Below are 18,782 nucleotides of genomic sequence, written 5' to 3'. Positions count from 1 at the left end.
GGAACCTTTTACCTTATTAAAGTGTAAAGTTTGGAGATAAAGGGGATGTTTTCTTAGTTTCTTTTGGTATGTAAAAATGTGAAGAAGCTGTTTAAAACCCTGGGTAAAGTTCCTGCGGGCGGGGGGGCGGGGGGGGGGGAGTGAGGGATGGAAGTTAAGCAGTGATTTATTGTGCCTAAATCGGGAGGGAAGGAGTCAGCACAGCTAAACCAGCCCAACACGCTGGACAGAGAGTCAGGGTGGCTACAAGAATCACCTCAAATGGTTTAAATTGGCGTCTCCTATCACATGAGATGAAATGGACCGTTATTACTGGCTTTTTCTAGCGGCCATTCTCCTTCAGCAGCTCCTCGGGGAGAGAGAAATGCGTGAAGCCATTTATTCACAGTAGCAGGGGTATTAATGTTTTATGCAAATATCATAATCCAATACTGCCCACATAGGCGAAAGGCAGGAAAAGTCGCCGTTTCTGTGACCGCAGCAGCGTTCCTACAGGGGCTGTCATTCATCCTGCCTTAGCCAAGGTAAATCTGGGCTGCTGATACGCGCAGGGTGCGCGCCTTTAGTTTTCACCTCTGGCATCGTGTAGGCTATATGTGAAATAAATAACACCAATGTGATTTCAACGATGCTGCTGGGTATTTGCAGTTTCCATGGTGATTTACTGCAATGATTTCCAGTTCATAAACCCTCTCAACATAAGTCAACTGCACATGCAGCGGACAACACGATGTCACTCGCACGCTAATGCCTGATTGTAGTTTTTGAAGTTAAACATACAGGAAACTCTGGGATGGGAACTGCATGTAGGAACATAGCGTAGGAAATAGGCAACAGACTTGGGGAATAGCACAATAGGAAACCAGGAAATCTCAGCACTTTTTGAGAGGGTTGGAATGAAATTATAGTTGTTCCAGCTTGCTTTGAAGCCACGGAGGAGCAGGACGTATTCTCGGTTTCCATGCAACAGTTTTGCATTTCAGATTTCAGTGCTTAGCGCTAAAAATCATTGATTTACAATCATCGTTGTCCTTTATTTATCCCCTCATATACATGTCTTCTACCAGTAGGATGCCACCGTGCACTCAATGTCAACTGCTGCAAATGTGTTATTTTTCTTTCACATACGACGTCCCATTTTTGCAATTGAGAAATTTCTTTCTAGAACTATGTGTTGTGTTGTTCACAACATAAAAAAGAACAATGCACTGTAAAAAGTAGGCTTTCAATATTTTCAGATGAGCGGCGATTCTTTTTTTAAATTCTTATTCCATTGGAGAAGCAAAACAATGTGTTCAGATGTCGTTTTAGCATAACAAACTATGCCTTTTCTGACGCCCAGCAGTGAATGATGATTAGCTTCTCTCTGGTCGTCATGGTTACATTCAGATGACATCTACAAGACTCTTAAAGCCTGGGCGGGACTTTAACCTGGCTGAGTTTTACACCCCCCTCAAAAAATGTCTGTTTATGATAACGCAACATTAAATCCCCCTTTCGTTTCAACTCCAGTTAGTTTACCTTTATAGCCCCCGAATCACAAATTTTGCTCCAATGGGCTTTATAAGCTGTATAAAAATAAATCACCCCATCTTCAGACTTTTAAATATTTCCAGTTTAATAGGGTGAAATAAAGAATACATGTCCTGACGCTGCTGACTGACAGACACAGGCTTTCTCGTTTGGCAGCCATACGGGCCGATGGAATGGGACCCAGAGTGGAACAAAGGTGTCTCCTGGTGACATGTGACATGGCAAAAGAGTCAATAAAGGAGTCAACTGACTCAGCAATCCCAGCCACAAAGCAGTATCGACTCTGTTTGCCGACATGAGCCTCTAACTGTGGCGAAAAGCCCGAGACAACCGCTTCTGGCTTCATCTTATGGGGGCAAAATTGTTTCATTTCCACATTTTTAAAATGACACTCTTGCTGTATGAGATATGGGAAGCTGCCGCATGTCTTATCTCCACCATTTCATTTGGCATTTAATTTTTCTATACCTCTGAATAATTCCTTTTTACTTCAGCAGACAGCGTTGAGTATTCATTTATGTAAAATTTATGCTAATGCGCTGTTGTGTTTGGTTGTTTGTATGCATCTCCTGTAATGGCCAATCTTGCCCTTCATTTTTGACGTGAGGTGACTGGTTCAGCCTTGATCTGAGCGCGCTGCCTCTCACTCATGTTGTCAGATGCAACAGAGCATGCACTTCACAAACAACTTGGTCGTTGCTTCAGTGAAGGTCACGACTCAAACGGTGGAGCTGAAACAGGCTGGCTTCTCTGCGGGGCATTGTTTAAACGAGTTTCAGGCTCAGATGTTGGGCATTAATTGGTTTGCGTTTGGCCAGAGCCGAATTTGGAACAGAATTTCTCATAAAACCAAAACAAACACCAAGCATGGATAACAGCTATATCATGCTGGCCCCCAGGCTAAAGGCGACGGGTGGTGTGCAACGAGGTAACCTTCCCTCTTCAAACACAGTGCACCACAGAATGGATGGCCAGCTCCACCTATGGCAAACAGGAAGGGGATTAAAGTGATAATCATTACTCTTCCCTGGAGGAATTAGCTGGTGAGACATCGACATTGAAGAAAAACCGCAGGTGAACAAGGTCTCTGACACCCCCGTGCTTTTTCCTGCTTCCACCCAATACCATATCTGCATGGCCTAGGGGGATTTAAGTCGTTGTAATTACTTTATTGACTCATTTTCAGGGCCGTATCACTGCAGTTACCCATCAATAAAACATATGCCAGGATGAATAATGCGGTCACACACAGAGGGGTTCCTTCTCAGGCAAAAGCCCCCATGGTGAATGCTTGTGTCATGTTCCCAGTCTTCTCGTCCTGAGCTCTTGTTCGTCCCAACCTCTTTATAATCCGCTCCTACATTCCTCCTCTTCCATTTATGTTTTCCAGGCACACAAGCACAGCAGGCCTTCAGGACTGAGCCCAGGAACCTGACTGTGCACGAGGGAGCCACAGCTGTGCTGAAGTGTGATGTGCTGCGGGCCTCAGGGACTGTGCAGTGGGTGAAGGACGGCCTCCTCCTGGGACCTCAGAGGAGTCTGCCCGGATTTCCGCGCTACAGCATGATTGGGAGCCCCAAGAGAGGTAAACAGACACGGAATAAGGTCTCCGCTCTATCGGACTTAAATGGACCTATCTGAGCTGAAGGAATGAACTTGAGAAAAGCAGGCGTCTCTAAAGTGACACCCGAATTCTTGATCACAGATCTGCTTGGGTGGTTTACCTTTATAAACATCTAAAGAGCTCAAAGAAAACTCCATTCATGTAGAAAAGTCCATTTGAGTAGAAAAAGCAAAGCACACTCGGGCCAAGGTGAGGTCGGTGTCAGTGTGTGGGCCTAACAGCAGAAAGCACACAATAACATGTTGTTACATCCGTTCTCCGCTGTGATTCTGACCTACGAGTAACTCGGTTGTAGTAACAGAGAGCCGCTGTCAGAGCAGGAAGCTTCCTGTTAGCTAAATGTGATGATGTCATTCCTGTACCTTCGCATTATTCTAATAAAGCCACACAGGCAGAACAGGAATCTAACAGCACATACGGGCAGTATATCGGCTCTGATCCTAAACAGGCATCATTCACACATGAAGACACATCAATGAATGAATGGAAAAGAGAAATGAAATGCGTCAGCTAATTCAGTGAAATATGGCCGTGAATCCATTCCTCCAGAAAAACACCACATCTCTGAAAGAGTCCAGAGCAGGACGAGGGACACACACGTGTCGCCAAACCGTCGCGATTGAACTCCCCATCAGCCCAGGTGCACTTTCCCAAGGAAATACCTGATGTGTGCAATCACTTTCAACTGCGCAGGGGGAGCAAAAACATTAAAAATCATTTGCGATGACACTCGACAACACTTGACACTGCAGCTTTTCCTGCTGATTGTCACCACGGGAGACGCGTGTCGCACAGCAACGCAAAACAAACACCGTTCTGAACAATGATGCTTGACTCAAACAGCAGCAATAATGTTTTGCGCCTGTGTCACGCATGTGCAAACACGCACGTACACACACACACACGCACACACTTGTGATGGGATTAAGAGGAAATATCTAATGTTTATTTTCAGGTTTTGCCAAAAGGGATTAAACTAGTGGGTAAGAAAGAGAGAGAGGCCAAGTGCTACTAAAAATGAGTTTATTATCAACTACTGGTCAAATATGATCATATGGCCAAAATAATAATAATTATGAATGAGCACAAATGTGCACGTCATTTTTTGCAGCTATTGTATTTAAATTAAAGGAATGTCAGCATCAGTTTATCTTTAAAAAAATCAAATCACCTATTAAAAAGGCTACATGAATGCTAATCAGCCGAATGAATCAGTCATGACTTTGGAGCGTGCAAAAGTGCACGGTGTTGTAGGGAGTCCAGGACGGGATGTGATGTTAACCTTTTCCGTTCTTTTTTACAGGGAATCTAAATTATAGATCATAATAAATGAATCTGCAGCGGAGGAGCGTAGCGCTGGCCTAACTCACCGGCTAATTCATTAAATTACCTATTTAACTAATTAGAAAAGCAGCATGCGAGAGGGGCTGCGTGGGTCCACTCAGCTGACAGGACGATCTGGAAAGGCTGAGGATGACCTTTCCTAATTGCATCACAACACAGGTTTGCAGCACTCGGCGGTGCACATGCAGGGAAAACTGGGATGTAAATATTCTCTGAGCCACTGTTTTCACTGGGATGCAGAATATTTTCATCTTGCTGAAATAAGCACAGGGCAACAGTCAACTGAGTAAACAACGCCGCAGCAATCTGCCACCTTCCCTGCCATAAATACACACTCTCTGCAACTTGATGGCAGTAGTTGTGAGTAATTTTAGAGGGAGGAATATGAATAATAACTTCAACATCTCTCTCTCTCGCTCTCTCTCCGTCTTGCTCTCTTTCCCCCCTCCCTCTCTGCACTCTAAGATAACTTAGATGTGAAAATTGCTTCTGGTTGGTGTTAATTATCTTGCCAGCTCATTTGACACGTGCATTTTTAGGCCTGGTTGGTTGTCAGACCAAGATACTATTTTGCACATGTTAGGAGGCAGCGAGCCAAACAATGAGGAGGGGGAAAAACTCACTCTGAACATCATCTAATCCCCACAGGTTATGGCAAAGCATCAAACAAATCAAGCCCCACTGGCGTGCCAGATTATCAGAGGGGGGGGCTGTGCCCGACATCTAATTAATAGACAGTTTATTCAGTCGGCACTGTGAATCTGGGAAAGTCATTCTGAAACAAAAATGCCTGCGCTCCAACCGTAGACAAGCACTCGACTGCCAATAGAGACGCCTGCAGCAGGAGGTTTCAGCGAGTGAGTTGCTTCCATTTTCACTGAGATTGCTTATTTATAGTCAAAACAACCCCCCCCCAAACTTCCAGAGATTATATTGTCATATTGAATTGCAATACAAATCCGTCACTGTGTTTTTGCTGTTAATGTCTCTTTTGCCGAAGTTGGCCCAATAATTCCGACATTTGAAATCAAGGCAACAGGAGTGGGGCCGGCGGTGGCGGCTCTTGTCGATCTGCGCGCCTCAGCTCGAGCATTTGGGGGGTCTGAGCAGTGAATTCAACAGAAGCCTCCACTAATGTGCCTTTTTTGGCATGTGTCCCTCTTGATTCCAGGACAGTATCATCTGCAGATTGAAAAAGCCCAACTGGAAGACGACGCCTCCTACGAATGTCAAGCAAGCCGGTCTGAGAGCAGCCAAGCAATCATTTCCAGCACGGCCTGGGTCAACGTGCTAAGTGAGCGAAAACACGGGCTGTGTGACGGAGGGAGGGCAGGGGGGTGCTTAGCCTTGCCTGCATGCATGTTGTGTATCTGTAATTTTTGTTTTCCAGGAGGTAACAATAATGGACCCACCCACCCCCACCTACCAGTGATCAGCATATAAAGAGCTGTTAAATATTCATTTCTATTGATATTGCTTTAATTTGCCCAACATGGGACATTTGCATTTGAATCTGTGCACACTTCAGTCTGGGGAGAACATTTAAAGGACCAGACCCCCGAACATTGACTCACCCTTCGTAAACAAACAGTCTGCTAACACTGTTGCAGGCAGATCGGCGCCAGCGAACCAGCAGTGCGGCAGGATTACGTTTTATGTGTTTTAGAACAAAAATGAGCTGTTCTGGAGAGTCCTCTCTGCCAAATTCAGAGTTGTTGAAGAAAATGTTTCCGTGCTGTTGGCTGCAATGCTGCTTCATTTGTTTTAGGTGAATAATTAGCTAGCTAGACAGCTGAAATGTCTGTTGTCCAGTGGATTTCAGTAGTGAGCTGTACTCACACTTGTTCTGAGGAATTCTGCAAGGCAACATGGGAGTGAAGAGGAACTGAGCTCCTCCTTTTTCTGATCTCAGTGGTTTATTTCAAGCGCAAATCACTGAAAACCAACGCTGGATTAAGAAAAACTTCTCGAGTTTTGTGACTAATATATTTAGTCCCTTGCCCTGCACATTCCAGAAGGACCTCAGCTAGAAAGTAAAAAACCCAACAGAGCCTCTATGTATGTCTGGCCCTTCCAGAGGAATAGATTATAATAGAGGTGACTGAAAGTTCCTCCTTAGACACGGCTGGATGGGAGCTAATTGTGCAGCTACATGAGACCACCTGTTGCTGCTGTATGACAACCTGTATCTGCTCCTTCCCCACCTCGCTGGTGGGGTCGGACCCTACGTGGTGAGGAAATGCTTTAAAAAGCTTTCTTCCCTGAGTGCGGTTCTTTCACTTACGGCCCCCTCCCCTTCCCCCATTGTACAATCTCTCCCTCTCTGGCTTTGGTGCTTTCTCTTTGGTGACCATGGAGAAGGTTTTTCTTTCTTTATTTCAATGGAGGTGGGGGGACTGTTGCCTGGGCAAATTCTAGCAGCCTGTCTTTCCTCTGGGAAGATAGCAGGTTTCTCTGACACCCATGGATTGGTGTGTGTGTGTGTGTGTGTGTGTGTGTGTGTGTGTGTGTGTGGGTGGGGGAGTAGATAGAGGCGCAGACGTCTGTCCTCTGCTTCACTGCAGTGGTCCTGCAGCAGGCCTCCACCTGCAGCCACAGCAGGCACCACTCCCACATTTATTACTGCTGAGAAGCTGACGCGATGCACCCCCACAAGCGCCGGAACGCCACCGCTCGTAGCGCTGTTGGAAAGGTCAGAAAGCGTGGGGAAATATATTTGCCTTGCGTCAGGGATCTCCGGTGGCAGTATTTATGGTGACTGCCTATTTCTTCCCTGTGTTCCAGCCGTTGAGGATGCGGAGCCGCTGCAGACATCTCAGCTTGCAGGTTGTTGGTTTTTTGCATGTGGGATGAGTCTTTGTTTAAAACGGCCGTTCTGCGTCGTGCTGTTGCAAAAGGGCAAAGAGTAAAGCGACTGCTTTAAAAAGCTTTCTGCAGTCTTGGTCCTAAAGGGTCGTTTGTTCCACGCCACCAACCCAGCTGATTCAAAATACGTGACTGAGCCGGTGCCATATAATGAGCCGATGAATTCGATCTGCTGTTAGTGGAGGACAGGGACCGGGGACTCGACATCCTCTTGAAGAGCGCTGTTACTGATGAGTTCCCCACAGCTTATCCATCACTGAACTACAGCTCCCAAGACCCTACACCCCTGGCTAGTCAACCGTGGCCATATGATATCAACCCCTGCATCAAATCAAAACACTATAAAGTCTTTACGAGGAGATACAGTCGAGGGAGAGGAGTTAACATAAATCCGGAGCTCCTGGTCAAGTAATTGAATCCACGGGCCGAAAGGAGCACTATCATGACCGGCTAATTCAAGATGGATTACCATAGGCAGTGAGGAGTGGAGAGGAAAATGTCAATATGTCCCGTCCACAGGCTTATAAAGAGATGTTTTCAAGACATTTTCATTGGCGAGACATAATTCCTGTGTGTTTTTGCCGTCCTGCGGAGCTTAGATAGGGGATTTCTGCTATAGGCAGATCAAGTGGCAGTGAGTAATCCCAGACAATAACAGCCTCAACAGCAGCCCCCTCCAATGCTAAAACTTACCCCAGACTGCGCCCGTCACATACCTGACACATCCTGGGTTGTGGTTTATGCCATTAGCGTTAGCATTTAATCCTATTAATGAACAACTCTCGTTGCGATGCATCGCCTGCCTGCACAGATGCCTCCTGCTAATGTTCAAAACACTCTTTTGATGCGCTCCGGTTTTAGCCAGTATTACTCATCCAGTTGCCACAGAAGTGTCTTTCAGAGATACGTGCGTGTGTGCACACGTGTGAGAAAATGTGCTAATGTGTGTAAGCTTTGGTATTGGTCGGAGGTTAGAGGACATTTTTAGGAACCAAGGCTGTAGTGGGGGTTTTTTTGGTGGTGGTGGCTAATGAGTTTAGTACTTGAAGAGTATATAATGAGCCTTCATTTTGTGATTCCATGTTATGAATAATGGAACAACTTATAAATGAGGGCACGGAAACAACATTGGACGCGGCGACTTTTATTCATCTGGGTTCAGGCATGTTTCGGGTGAGGCTGTAACCTCTTCAGAGGACAGACGATGCAGAGCCCTTCCAACTGACACATGAGATCCTTCTAAACAACAAAGAGCTGCTCTTTCTTCCTGAGCTACACTATACGTCACGTCGGGGCAAATATAAATAAACCGCGCTTTAGGTACTAGAGCCAAATCAAAAGTCAACAGTGTGTGTGTGTGTGTGTGTGTGTGTGTGTGTGTGTGTGTGTGTGTGTGTGTGTGTGTGTGTGTGTGAGAGAGACATCCAGCTTGTCCCTGACTGAGCTGAGATGCAGATGTGGGGAATCAGAAAGGAGAAAATGCTGAAAAAAGAACTGTTTTAGAGGCTTTCGTTGCCAGAAATCACACACCTGAGACCCGGAACGTGCATGTGCACGTTTTTTTTATGGGTATAAAAATACATTCATTTGCATGTGCATGCGCATGTGTGTCTACCTGATGCTTGTCTTCCTGAAATAGTCCCGTGAATTCTGTGTCTCACCATCTGTAATCTGTTTTATTCCTAATCGGGCAAAAATGGGGCTTTTTTCATTTTACCCGCGAATCGGCTCCGTGTCAGATGCTTTTCTTGTCACCCTCCCTTTAGACTGGAATAAGAATGGGGTCTTTGAGCCCCTGCACTTAGCTCCATCTAAGCATTTGTACCTATAGATCTCCACCCTTGAGTGTGGGGTTTTGTGCAGCGTGAACATCAGTATCGGCCCAAGAGGCAGATGGGTGGACAAAGCTGTTTATGCATATTGATGGCTGCCTTCTAATCTGTCTCCTATCTGCCTTATCCATCCATCCATCCGTCTGTATTTGTCTAATGAATCGAATTCTGCAGCTCGCCGTCTCTCATCAGAATGGCAGAATCGAGTCCTGTCTTTTTTATGGTCTTCCTGTACATGTGCGGTAATGAGAGAAATAGGACATCCCTGATGCAGAGAGGAGGGGGGGATAAACAGATATGAAAGCAAAAAAACAAGGAGCATGAGGAGTTAATCAGTGGAGAGGCTCCTTCTTTTGCATGCGGCGCTTGACTTGTGAACGGAATATTGTGTTCAGTTCTTGTTCATGTGCCTTCATGTAGATGCAAATGTGTCATCCTCCATGAGTCACGAGGTTGCATGTATGATGGGGACGTGCTGTCATACCCAGTCCATGTAGGGACAAGTCTTCCTGGACACGCACGCATGTTTACCGCAGTGCTCCAGAAGTGTAGATGGAGGATGGAGTAAGTGGAGGAGGGGACCAGGATGATGGAGTGAAGAGGAGAAAAGAGGAACCAGGAAGCCAGAGTGAGGAGATGTGAGGGAGCTGCCTACCTCGTTTGCCAACACAACATTGTTCTTATTTTAGTATTTGTTGGGCTGCCACACACTCCTTCAGCACAACAAGTGGCGCGCCCGCGTGAATTGTAGGGGCCCGGCTAGACCGAAAGTGCAGGGGCTGTCGATAGATCCACGGCCCAGTCATCTTCTCAGGGAAGTGGAGGGGAGGGTTCGGGGGGAAGAGGCAAACAAATGCATCTCATTATTGTAGCCTGCGCCTCTGCAGAGCTCCGGGTAACCCATCACAGTCCACACAGATCCAATTGCTTCTTTTAAATCAGTTTGAAGCTGCAGCCACATCTCATCTGTCTCAATAGCAGCCTGAAGTGATCGGGCAGCACTGGACACAGCAACAGCTCCTCCTAGTGTCCAGGGACACACTGGGAGGTGGAAGCACGAGGTCGGCTGGGCAGCTCAACCTGGGTGGAGGGGTTGCCTGTGGTCTGCATGATTGCAGGCACACGTGAGCCGTGTGCGTTTTCAGACTAAGCTTTCATCAGTGATTTCCATTTTTTATTTCTAACATATTTTATTGCTGGTCAGGAAAAAAAGAAGAGAGGAGGGGCAGCATTCCAGAAGCACATAATTAGCTCGGGGCTTTGGCGTTTGCTACAATAGATTAGCACTGGATCAGTTTCATCAATATTTCATGGCTTTATTCTTTTCTGCAAACTTGCACTGTAATGCAGATGAAAATAAATCTTCATATCAGGATTTGATAGTCCGATATCCAAGTGACCCTCAGAGGTCATCAAGTCTTTTGTTAACATCACTTTATGCTAATGTTTGTTCAAAAGCACAAAAGGATGAATATTAAACAAAAAACATCATCTTTCAGTTCCTCCATCCAAACCCTACTTTGAGGTGGACGCGAAGACTCATTGGGTGGCGGGGAAAAGGTACGCAGTCACGTGCGTGGCCCTCGACGCCAAACCTGAAGCTGAAATCACATTTTACAAAGGTAAGCTACCCTTTTGACAAAAGGCAGGACGTTCGGAGATGGTCATCCCGAGAGGTTGAAACAAAAAGCTCGGTCATATTTTAAATTCTCTGATCTTCATAGGTCACAAACTGAATCCATAAACATCAAACAGTGGAGGGAGGGAAGATCAAATGTTGAGAAAAGTTCACTAAAGACGGCTTATCTCAGAGTCTTCGGCTAGCAAACTTGAAAAGAGCACAGTCTGTGGGAGGAATTAGCCAGAGCATTAAATTCCCAACTCTGAAGTGAGTGTATCACACACTTCCAGTTGTTTACAGAAGCTGCCACCATTTTCTCATTTCCTCTCTTTACTTTTGGCGCCCCTGGTACAACTATCACGGTGTGCTGCAGAAACAGAGAGAGAGAGAAGTTCTTTGGTGCTCCCCTGGTGTCAGTTTGTCTACAGGGGTGTGCTGAAGGTCTCTGATAAATGCTTTCTACTTGTCTTTGTGCAGTTCCTACTTCAGCAAATATAGTTTTGTTTGGGAGATATTTTCATATCGACGTCGACTTTAAAGGGCAGGCGGGAACATCTCACACATTTATAGATCCTTCCGTATATTTGCTGCTCTGCACGAGAATAAAACTGATGTTCCTGTCTCACATGAACAGTCGACACAGAGCATTCGCCCCTTTTTTGTGCCTTTCCTCGTTTTGTCTTTCAGATGGAGTCGAACTGACAGGTGTAGAGTCTTTCACCGTGTCTGGCTCCAAGGATAAGCTGGTGAACACGCATGCTCGAGTCACGTACGTGTTCGCCTGCCTGCTAGGCTCATTCTCCTCACCCGCCCGCTCCATCTCTCCAAGTCTGCCTTTGTGTCTTGTTCCCCCCCCCTTGTTTTCACTCCGTTCTTATTCCCCCCATCAGTCTTGGAGAGCAAAATGAATTTCCGCACGCAGCGAACTGTTATTCCGCGGCGTGGGATTGAATTAGCTTCTGTCAAACGCACAAAATTACATTTCAGCCACGAGACAGATCCGAGCATCGCCAGTTTGCCAGGTGTCTATACCTTAAACAGGGTCGTAGATTGCTTTAATGCCGCTTGTCTCCACTGTGTCAAAAATAATAAACTCCTGTCATATTCTGCAATAACACCAGTGCAGAGAAAAGGCAGCACTCCGTTCTGCTGCAGAACGGGCAGGGCCTCAAGCAATATTGATGCTCCTTCCTCTTATTCCCACTGAGCGTGCACAGCAGTGGGCCATGTGTGATTGTTACGGCTGACATTGTTCCGTAATTTGATCCAGAGAATATGGATAAAAAGAGTAAACAAGGCTCAGAACAAATGCACTGTGTTGCATGGACCGCTGGATCTCTGCAGAGCATTTTTTCGGATTAGTCTTGCATTGCGCTGAAATAAATATGTTTTAGCCTAGTTAAAGTCTCATTTTAGAGCCAAGGCAGCTCCTCGCTGACACGTTTTTAGGGAATGAAATGTGTGGTTTAAACCAAAAAATTGAAAGAGCCACCACATAATAGAGTCAAGAAGAAAGCCGTTGTGGTTGGAGATCCCTCGTTCCACATCTAGATCAGAGATGGTGGCGCTGCAGCGCACACATGCAGCTGGCGTCCATGTCAGTCAGCATCGCGACAACACTGAAGCTGCCTGTCAGGATTAGTGTCACCAGTCTAGAGTCTGAGGAGGCCTGAAATATGCTCTCTTTATTAGCTTCTATTACTCAGTCCTGGCGTTCAGTCTGTTGGCAGCAAAGTTGCAATGAAGTTTATAGTTGGTCGTTGTGGCGCGAGATCAATATCTCGTTATTTTCATTTGTTTTGTTTGAAGTGGGAAATCCTGAATTCCAGATTTACGGTGTCACCAGATGCGGATCTGATCAAAGCGATCTTTGAACTGCAGGAAACCCTGTCAAATCGTCCATGTTGATGAGTCCGTCACTCTTTTAAAGGGGCTCCAGCTGTGCCCATAAAGTAGTTCCACACCTTCACTGCCAGCATTTTGTTTAATAATCCATTATAAGACATGTTACTGCAGAACTTTATGAAGTATGGCGTGTGGCACATTGTGAGTCTAAACTGTCTTTTTCCGCCCTCTTATTTTGTGATTTCCTCTTACCTCTCTAAGGGTCACCGCTCTGAGCTATGACAACGGGAGGCAGCTGGCATGTCACGCCAGCAGCCCCGCCTCTCCCCGTCCCGCGGAGGCCAGAATGACCATGAGGGTGTTCTGTGAGTGTCTCGGCATGTCTGTAAAGTGACAGTCAACACCCCCCTTTTTGTTCGACAAAAACACGCCTGCCCACAAAACACAGTCAACCGCGCCGGAACCCGACCTCGGGGAGGCCGGAGGGCGCTCGGCCCGGCGCGCTCAGTCCGCGTTAGCAGTCCAAGGAGAAACATTCAACCTGAAGGCAAAGTCACACCTTCTTGAAGACAACATGAGTGTGACTGCCTCCAGCTCTTCAAACGCCACAAGCTCCCTCTCTTAAAAATCAACCGCACGAATCGGCCCTGCAAATAAAGCCCAACCACAGTTGTTTCCAACATTTGCGTTTGCTTTACTCGCAGTAAATATCATTGGTACCCCAGCCATGCTAGGTCAAGACAAATAATTATTATCTGAAGCCGATCGTGTCTGAAAGCTGTGAAGTGTGACTATTGAGAGAAAAACGAGAAAAAGGCAAGTGACGCTAAAGCTACTGCAGTTAATAACAAAGAATTCAGTCAAATTAACCTGGCAACATTTGCACTCATCAGCTCAAATTAAATTTAGAACCCACTGAGACAGAACAGTAGGCAGATTCTCTTTCTTGCTATTGCCGCGGCGCACGTCTTATTATCATAATATTATAATAATACGTAATAGTATTGAATTTCTTATTTTGTTGTAATTTGGCCAAGTGCTAATGAAACAGATTGGCTGGGAAACGCGCTGGATGCACAGGCATGCTGGAAGTTTAGTATTTTCCTACTCTGCTGATCAGTTGGGGTAATTGATAGGTCTGTGATTCCACCCAGCAGCTTTATCTCTGGGGCCTAAATCATGCTGTTGATTAAAGTGGAGCAGGGCTGCTGACGCCTTCAGCGGTGAAGCCATTACCACCACCCTCCTCCTCTATCTCTCCTGCCGTATTAGCTGTATCCCAACCAGGCACCTTCATGTTGTCTCATCTATGTCCCCGCCGCTGTTTTTAACGATTGCCGTGGCGCTCCCGCCTGCCGCCTCTCCCCTCGGCTCTGTATTAAACGGCACAGTTGCCGGGCTAAACGCTAAAGTTGCAGAACTTTGGAGCACAGCTGCAGTCTTACTCAGCAGACCAGCCCATCAAAGCCGGGGCGCGGCGGCCGTTTTTCAGCCCGGCCAGATTGTTAGCGAGGTGGTAATTTGTCACAGCGGCCCGGGGTCTGCAGCCTGCTCTCTGAAAGTGATTGCAGCAATAACAAAAGGTCCGTCCTCTCCTGTTTATTGGGTTAATTTATTCATATTTCTCCTTACTCCTGCTCCAGCATCTGTCATTTGACTTAATATTCTGACCCACTTGCAGCTTTAATGCCCAGTGCTTTCATCAGATGTGGACCTCTTATCCCAGAGTCATGCTGAATCCCCCCAATTTATCGGCCCTGACTTAACAGATAGGCAGGTACCCACTTTACTGCCAAGAGCTGCTCTCATGGCGCTGCAGTTTCTCTTTTATGTTACATCGCCGATGGTCTCTGCTCTTTCTCCAAGTTGCACCGTTCTTTCTCTTCAATCAGCCTCTACCCTTTCTCCCCCTCCATCAAGTGTTTGTTTCTGCCTCTCCGTCTGCCAGATCCACCGCAGCCTCCAGTTATTATTGGTCTGGAGGGAGAGGAAGTCAAAGCAGGAAGTCTCCTCTTATTGCAGTGTGTGTCTTACGGTGGGAACCCCCTAGCCACTCTCCACTGGACCAAGGTAAATCTTTGGCGCCATCTGTTACGGCGGCGTTGTCGGGAGCTGTTAGTAACCTCGTCAGCGCACCGCGAGGGTGCGAACGCCCCCCTCAGACGTGTTGATCATCTGTTTCTTCAGAACGGAGAGGTTGTTTCCATTTCTTGGAAGGAGGACGCTGAGGCCCAGAAGTCCATCAGCACCCTCCGCCTGATGATCAGCCCGGCAGACAATCAGGCGGAGCTGTCCTGCGAGAGCGCCAATCTGGTGTCCCGGGCTCCTCTGTCTGTGAGCCGCAAAATCACTGTGCTCTGTGAGTGAATATCATGCTGAATATAGCGCACACAGACGCGCACACGCACACACAGACACACACACACTCTCTCTCTTCAACAAAAAGCCCTGGCAGAACTCTCAGAAATGGATTATTAAGAATATGGACATGGAGGCAGGGGGAATATAATAAAAGTCTTACCTTCAAAACCAATTCTTTTGCTGTTCCAGCATAAATCCGAATGCTAATAACATTAATGAAACTAATGGTTATTATAGCTGCAGCCCATTTTTCTGATTGCCTCAAGATTGGTATCTGAGCATGCTTTTTTTCATAGCTGCTATGCTAATTCAGCTGAACTGCTTCTTTGCACAATCCTGAGGCAGAGAGGTCTGAACAGTAGAGCCTATGCTTAATAGATTATGCCCCCCCCCCCTTGCTGAATATAAAAAATGTTTATTTCAGCAACAATAAAACAAATACAGAATTAATATTTAGTAGCCGGGGTGCGCCGTGCTTAACGGTAGCCTAGTTTGACAATTTGAGTTAGTCAGAGCGATTTTTATGTAAATATGCTTTGAATTCAGGACAGTCATTCCAGAAACACATGCGAGATTGCTTGAAGTCAGACCTTTTTGGGGGGGCACCAGTGCTACAACAGGCCATGGTGGCGTGCCTCGTCGGGGAATGTTGAAAATGAGCTGCAGTCCTACCTACTGAGCTCCAGGCGCTGGCAGGAGCTGCAGGGCACGCAATACATATCACTGGTCTAATGGGAAAATGGCCCTTTTACCTCCTGGCTTCCTGTGTAATTCCAGCTATTTTTCCAAGTGTGGAGTGCACAAATGCCCCCCATTTCAAGTGTCATGTGGGACAGACAGAAACATTTACATCGCTTTGCCTGCAGCCATTGTACCCATCTCCCCCTGTGGTTAAAAGACTTTAGAAACCACATGGAAATCCTCCTGAGAAAACAAGTTGCCACTCAAAGTGATTCTTCCTTCCTACCCCCATCCATGCAGTCAGCTCCTGAATCCTATTTCCCTGCCTTTTCTCTGCCCGCGCACATCAGTTGAGCCCGCCGAGGTGACGCTGCTGGGCACGCTCACGGCCGTGGAGGGCCAGGACCTGCACCTGACCTGCTCGGCCTCCTCCAGTAATCCCCCTGTTCAGATCCGCTGGTGGCTGGGCCACAAGGAGCTCAACGCATCTGCCATCGCAATGGAGGAGGTACGGTGTTGTAAACAGCGAGGAGAAAAGGTTGAAACTCGCACCTGGGGGCCTGTTATTCCAGAAACAGATCCCCAACTGAGCTCTCGTTGCCTGGCGTAAACTGGCCTGTTTAAAGTGAATACCAGAGGCAGGTTGTGTTTGCCTGGTTTATTTTGTCAAAAAACAGCAAATGGCAGAATCAAAATAAACTTTGCCCTTCACTCAAATGTTCCTGTACGGTTCAAAAAAAAGGAAAAAGTTCAACCCTGAATAAATGATTACTTTGAGTGAACCTTTGTGAAAGGAAGAAAAGAGCGTGACCCTGAGCAGACTCTGAGTAGCTCTGCAAATGAATAAGCAGCCGTTCCCAGAAAGAGTACTCGGCTGCTCTTCTTCTCTTTTGTGCGTGTTAATAAGATCAAAGTGAATAAAAGCTGACACAGAAGATGAGCATTATTAAACAAGCTCTTTATTCATCCGGCGGCGGCGTTTCCATTTGATCTTACACGCGACGCTCGGCCGTGCCTGCGCGTGCAAACTTTAATGCATCTGCAACAGGGTGGGGTTAATGAAGACTGAGGCTCCCGTCCGGTGTCTTTGTTTGTCTATTTGGCTGCGGCTTTAACAGTAATTACTGCAATAATAGCTTTAATAACCAGATGTGCTGCATAGGCATGGCCGCCATCAGGCAGGTGCAAAATGATACTTTGCTCAATTTGTGGCAGCATGCAAAGCAGGCCGGGCCGGGCGGGTGCGCTTGTTTATCTCAGCCCATGCACAACATCAGTTATTACAGCAGCTAATTTGCCATCTGTATTCACTGGGACGCAGCATTGTGGGTTGTTTTTGTCCATTCCTCCCCCCCTTTTGGATTATAAGCATGACAGAATTAGAGACCAAAGCCGCCTGTCCGCTGCCTGAACCACCATGCGCGTTTTCCATCTGCAGGGGAGCCACGGCGGGATGACAACCATGTCCAACATGACCCACAGAGTCTCTCGGGAGGAGGACGGGCTGAAACTCACCTGCGAGGCCTTTGGCAAGGGCACGCACTTTTCCAAGAGCCAGAGCGACACGCTCACTGTCTATTGTGAGTGTCAAAGTATTGCACATCTGTTGGGTTAATGAAGTTTTCATTTCATTTTATTTTTCAAAAAAAAATCCTCAAGGCCAGATAGTTCATTAGTTATTACAACTTTGGATGTTAGCATGCCTGAGAAGGTCGCCAAGCTGTTGAAGTAAAGGAAAAGACAACAAAAAAGTCCCCTGAAATCAGACTTTTGATTCTCCCTTTTAAACCAGACCCCCCTCAAAAGATATGGCTGGAGGCTCCGCCTCCCGATGTCCCGCTGCACTCTGGGACCACAGTCCATCTCATCTGCTTCGCTACAGGAGGGAATCCTGCAGCGACTCTGACCTGGTATAAGGTAAATATCACCTATAAATGTGTGTCTTCCAGCATTCACACACACACACACACACACACGCACACACACACTCACATCTGTGTCCTTCATTGCTCTTCCAGAATGGGATCGTCTTGTCCGGCGCTCTGAGACAAACTTCCTTTGATCGAGGAGTGGCCCGAGAACTGGTGGTGGTGCTTTCAGCCAGCGACAACATGGCCATCTACCGCTGCAGTGCCAGAAACGAGGCGAAGAGCACCATCTCGGCCCAAATTAGACTCAAGGTCTATTGTGAGTCTGACGGAACTTCACGAAGGACGGCGTCAGGTTTGACATGAGCACATTCGCATCATCTTTTTAATCCGTGGCCGTGCAGTCACAGCAATAGGTTTGAAGATCACTGCCAAACAGACGGAGGTGCGCCGAGGCCAGACGCTGACTCTGGAGTGCAGTTCCAGGACCAGCAACCCCAAGGCCAGCATCTCCTGGAGTTTAGGGACCCACAGGTTTGCCTTGCAAAGATGTTTTATTGTTGGGAATGATGCTGACTTCACCAGATGGGCTTTGTGTCCCAGGTTAGAGGGAGTGGAGCGGCCTGCCAACAGCGCCCCCTATGGTGGTGTGTCAGTGAGCAGCACACTGGCTCTAAATGTGACTTCGTGGCACCACAACCAGAGGGTCATTTGCCAGGCCTACAGCCCCGTTCTGGGAGAGGGCGCCAACACTTTTTTTCAACTGGACGTGCTTTGTGAGTCAATGAGTGGATCTTTCCCTTCTTCCCTAGTTTGTTTTCCTGGATCCTCTTGGTGTGATCAAAAGCTGTGTTGTGCTCAAACCTTCCATAATAATAGTGAATGCTTTGCTGAGGTACTTTTCTACAGAAATGCCAGTCTTTCAAATGTGTGTGTGCGAGCGTGTGTGTTTACCGGTTTACTGGAGCCCTTTGTTGCGATTTGTAGGTCTGTTGAGCTCGGTGGCAGCGTGTCCTAATTGTGCATTTGCTTTGCTGCGTGGCCATGTTTGTCTTTGATGCCATTTCACAGACAGCAGCCAGCCGCTGCTTCAAAGCTCAGTGCTGTGCATGAGCATGAAGGAATGTCACTGCGCGTTTGTGCAAAGCTGCAGTTGGACAACAGCACTGTCACTCGTCATTTTAATGCCTGTCCCTCTCTCCTCCCTC

General features: G+C 47.0%; 1 protein-coding gene across 6 annotated transcripts in view; it reads left to right on the top strand.

Annotated features, from left to right (window-relative positions):
• Positions 1-18,782, top strand: part of nphs1 (NPHS1 adhesion molecule, nephrin) — a 34,552-nt gene that overhangs the window by 4,046 nt on the left and 11,724 nt on the right. For 3 of the 6 annotated variants that reach the window (XM_057044757.1, XM_057044756.1, XM_057044755.1), the window contains exons 4-16: positions 2,924-3,118; positions 5,673-5,795; positions 10,698-10,820; positions 11,507-11,588; positions 12,926-13,029; positions 14,613-14,734; positions 14,852-15,023; positions 16,057-16,214; positions 17,145-17,286; positions 17,499-17,623; positions 17,725-17,893; positions 17,979-18,108; positions 18,178-18,350. In XM_057044757.1, coding sequence (XP_056900737.1) covers positions 2,924-3,118; positions 5,673-5,795; positions 10,698-10,820; positions 11,507-11,588; positions 12,926-13,029; positions 14,613-14,734; positions 14,852-15,023; positions 16,057-16,214; positions 17,145-17,286; positions 17,499-17,623; positions 17,725-17,893; positions 17,979-18,108; positions 18,178-18,350 — 1,818 coding nt within the window. Of the gene's footprint in view, positions 1-2,923; positions 3,119-5,672; positions 5,796-7,037; positions 7,194-10,029; positions 10,332-10,697; positions 10,821-10,922; positions 11,087-11,506; positions 11,589-11,728; positions 13,030-14,612; positions 14,735-14,851; positions 15,024-16,056; positions 16,215-17,144; positions 17,287-17,498; positions 17,624-17,724; positions 17,894-17,978; positions 18,109-18,177; positions 18,351-18,782 lie in introns of those variants that run through there. The other 3 variants (XM_057044759.1, XM_057044758.1, XM_057044760.1) reach the window with 3 other exon arrangements.

Source organism: Takifugu flavidus, chromosome 10, assembly GCF_003711565.1.
Source record: "Takifugu flavidus isolate HTHZ2018 chromosome 10, ASM371156v2, whole genome shotgun sequence".
In the NCBI taxonomy this organism is placed as follows: Eukaryota; Metazoa; Chordata; class Actinopteri; order Tetraodontiformes; family Tetraodontidae; genus Takifugu; species Takifugu flavidus.
Note: the sequence above shows the minus strand (reverse complement) of the source record. Positions and strands in the feature narration are given on the sequence as shown.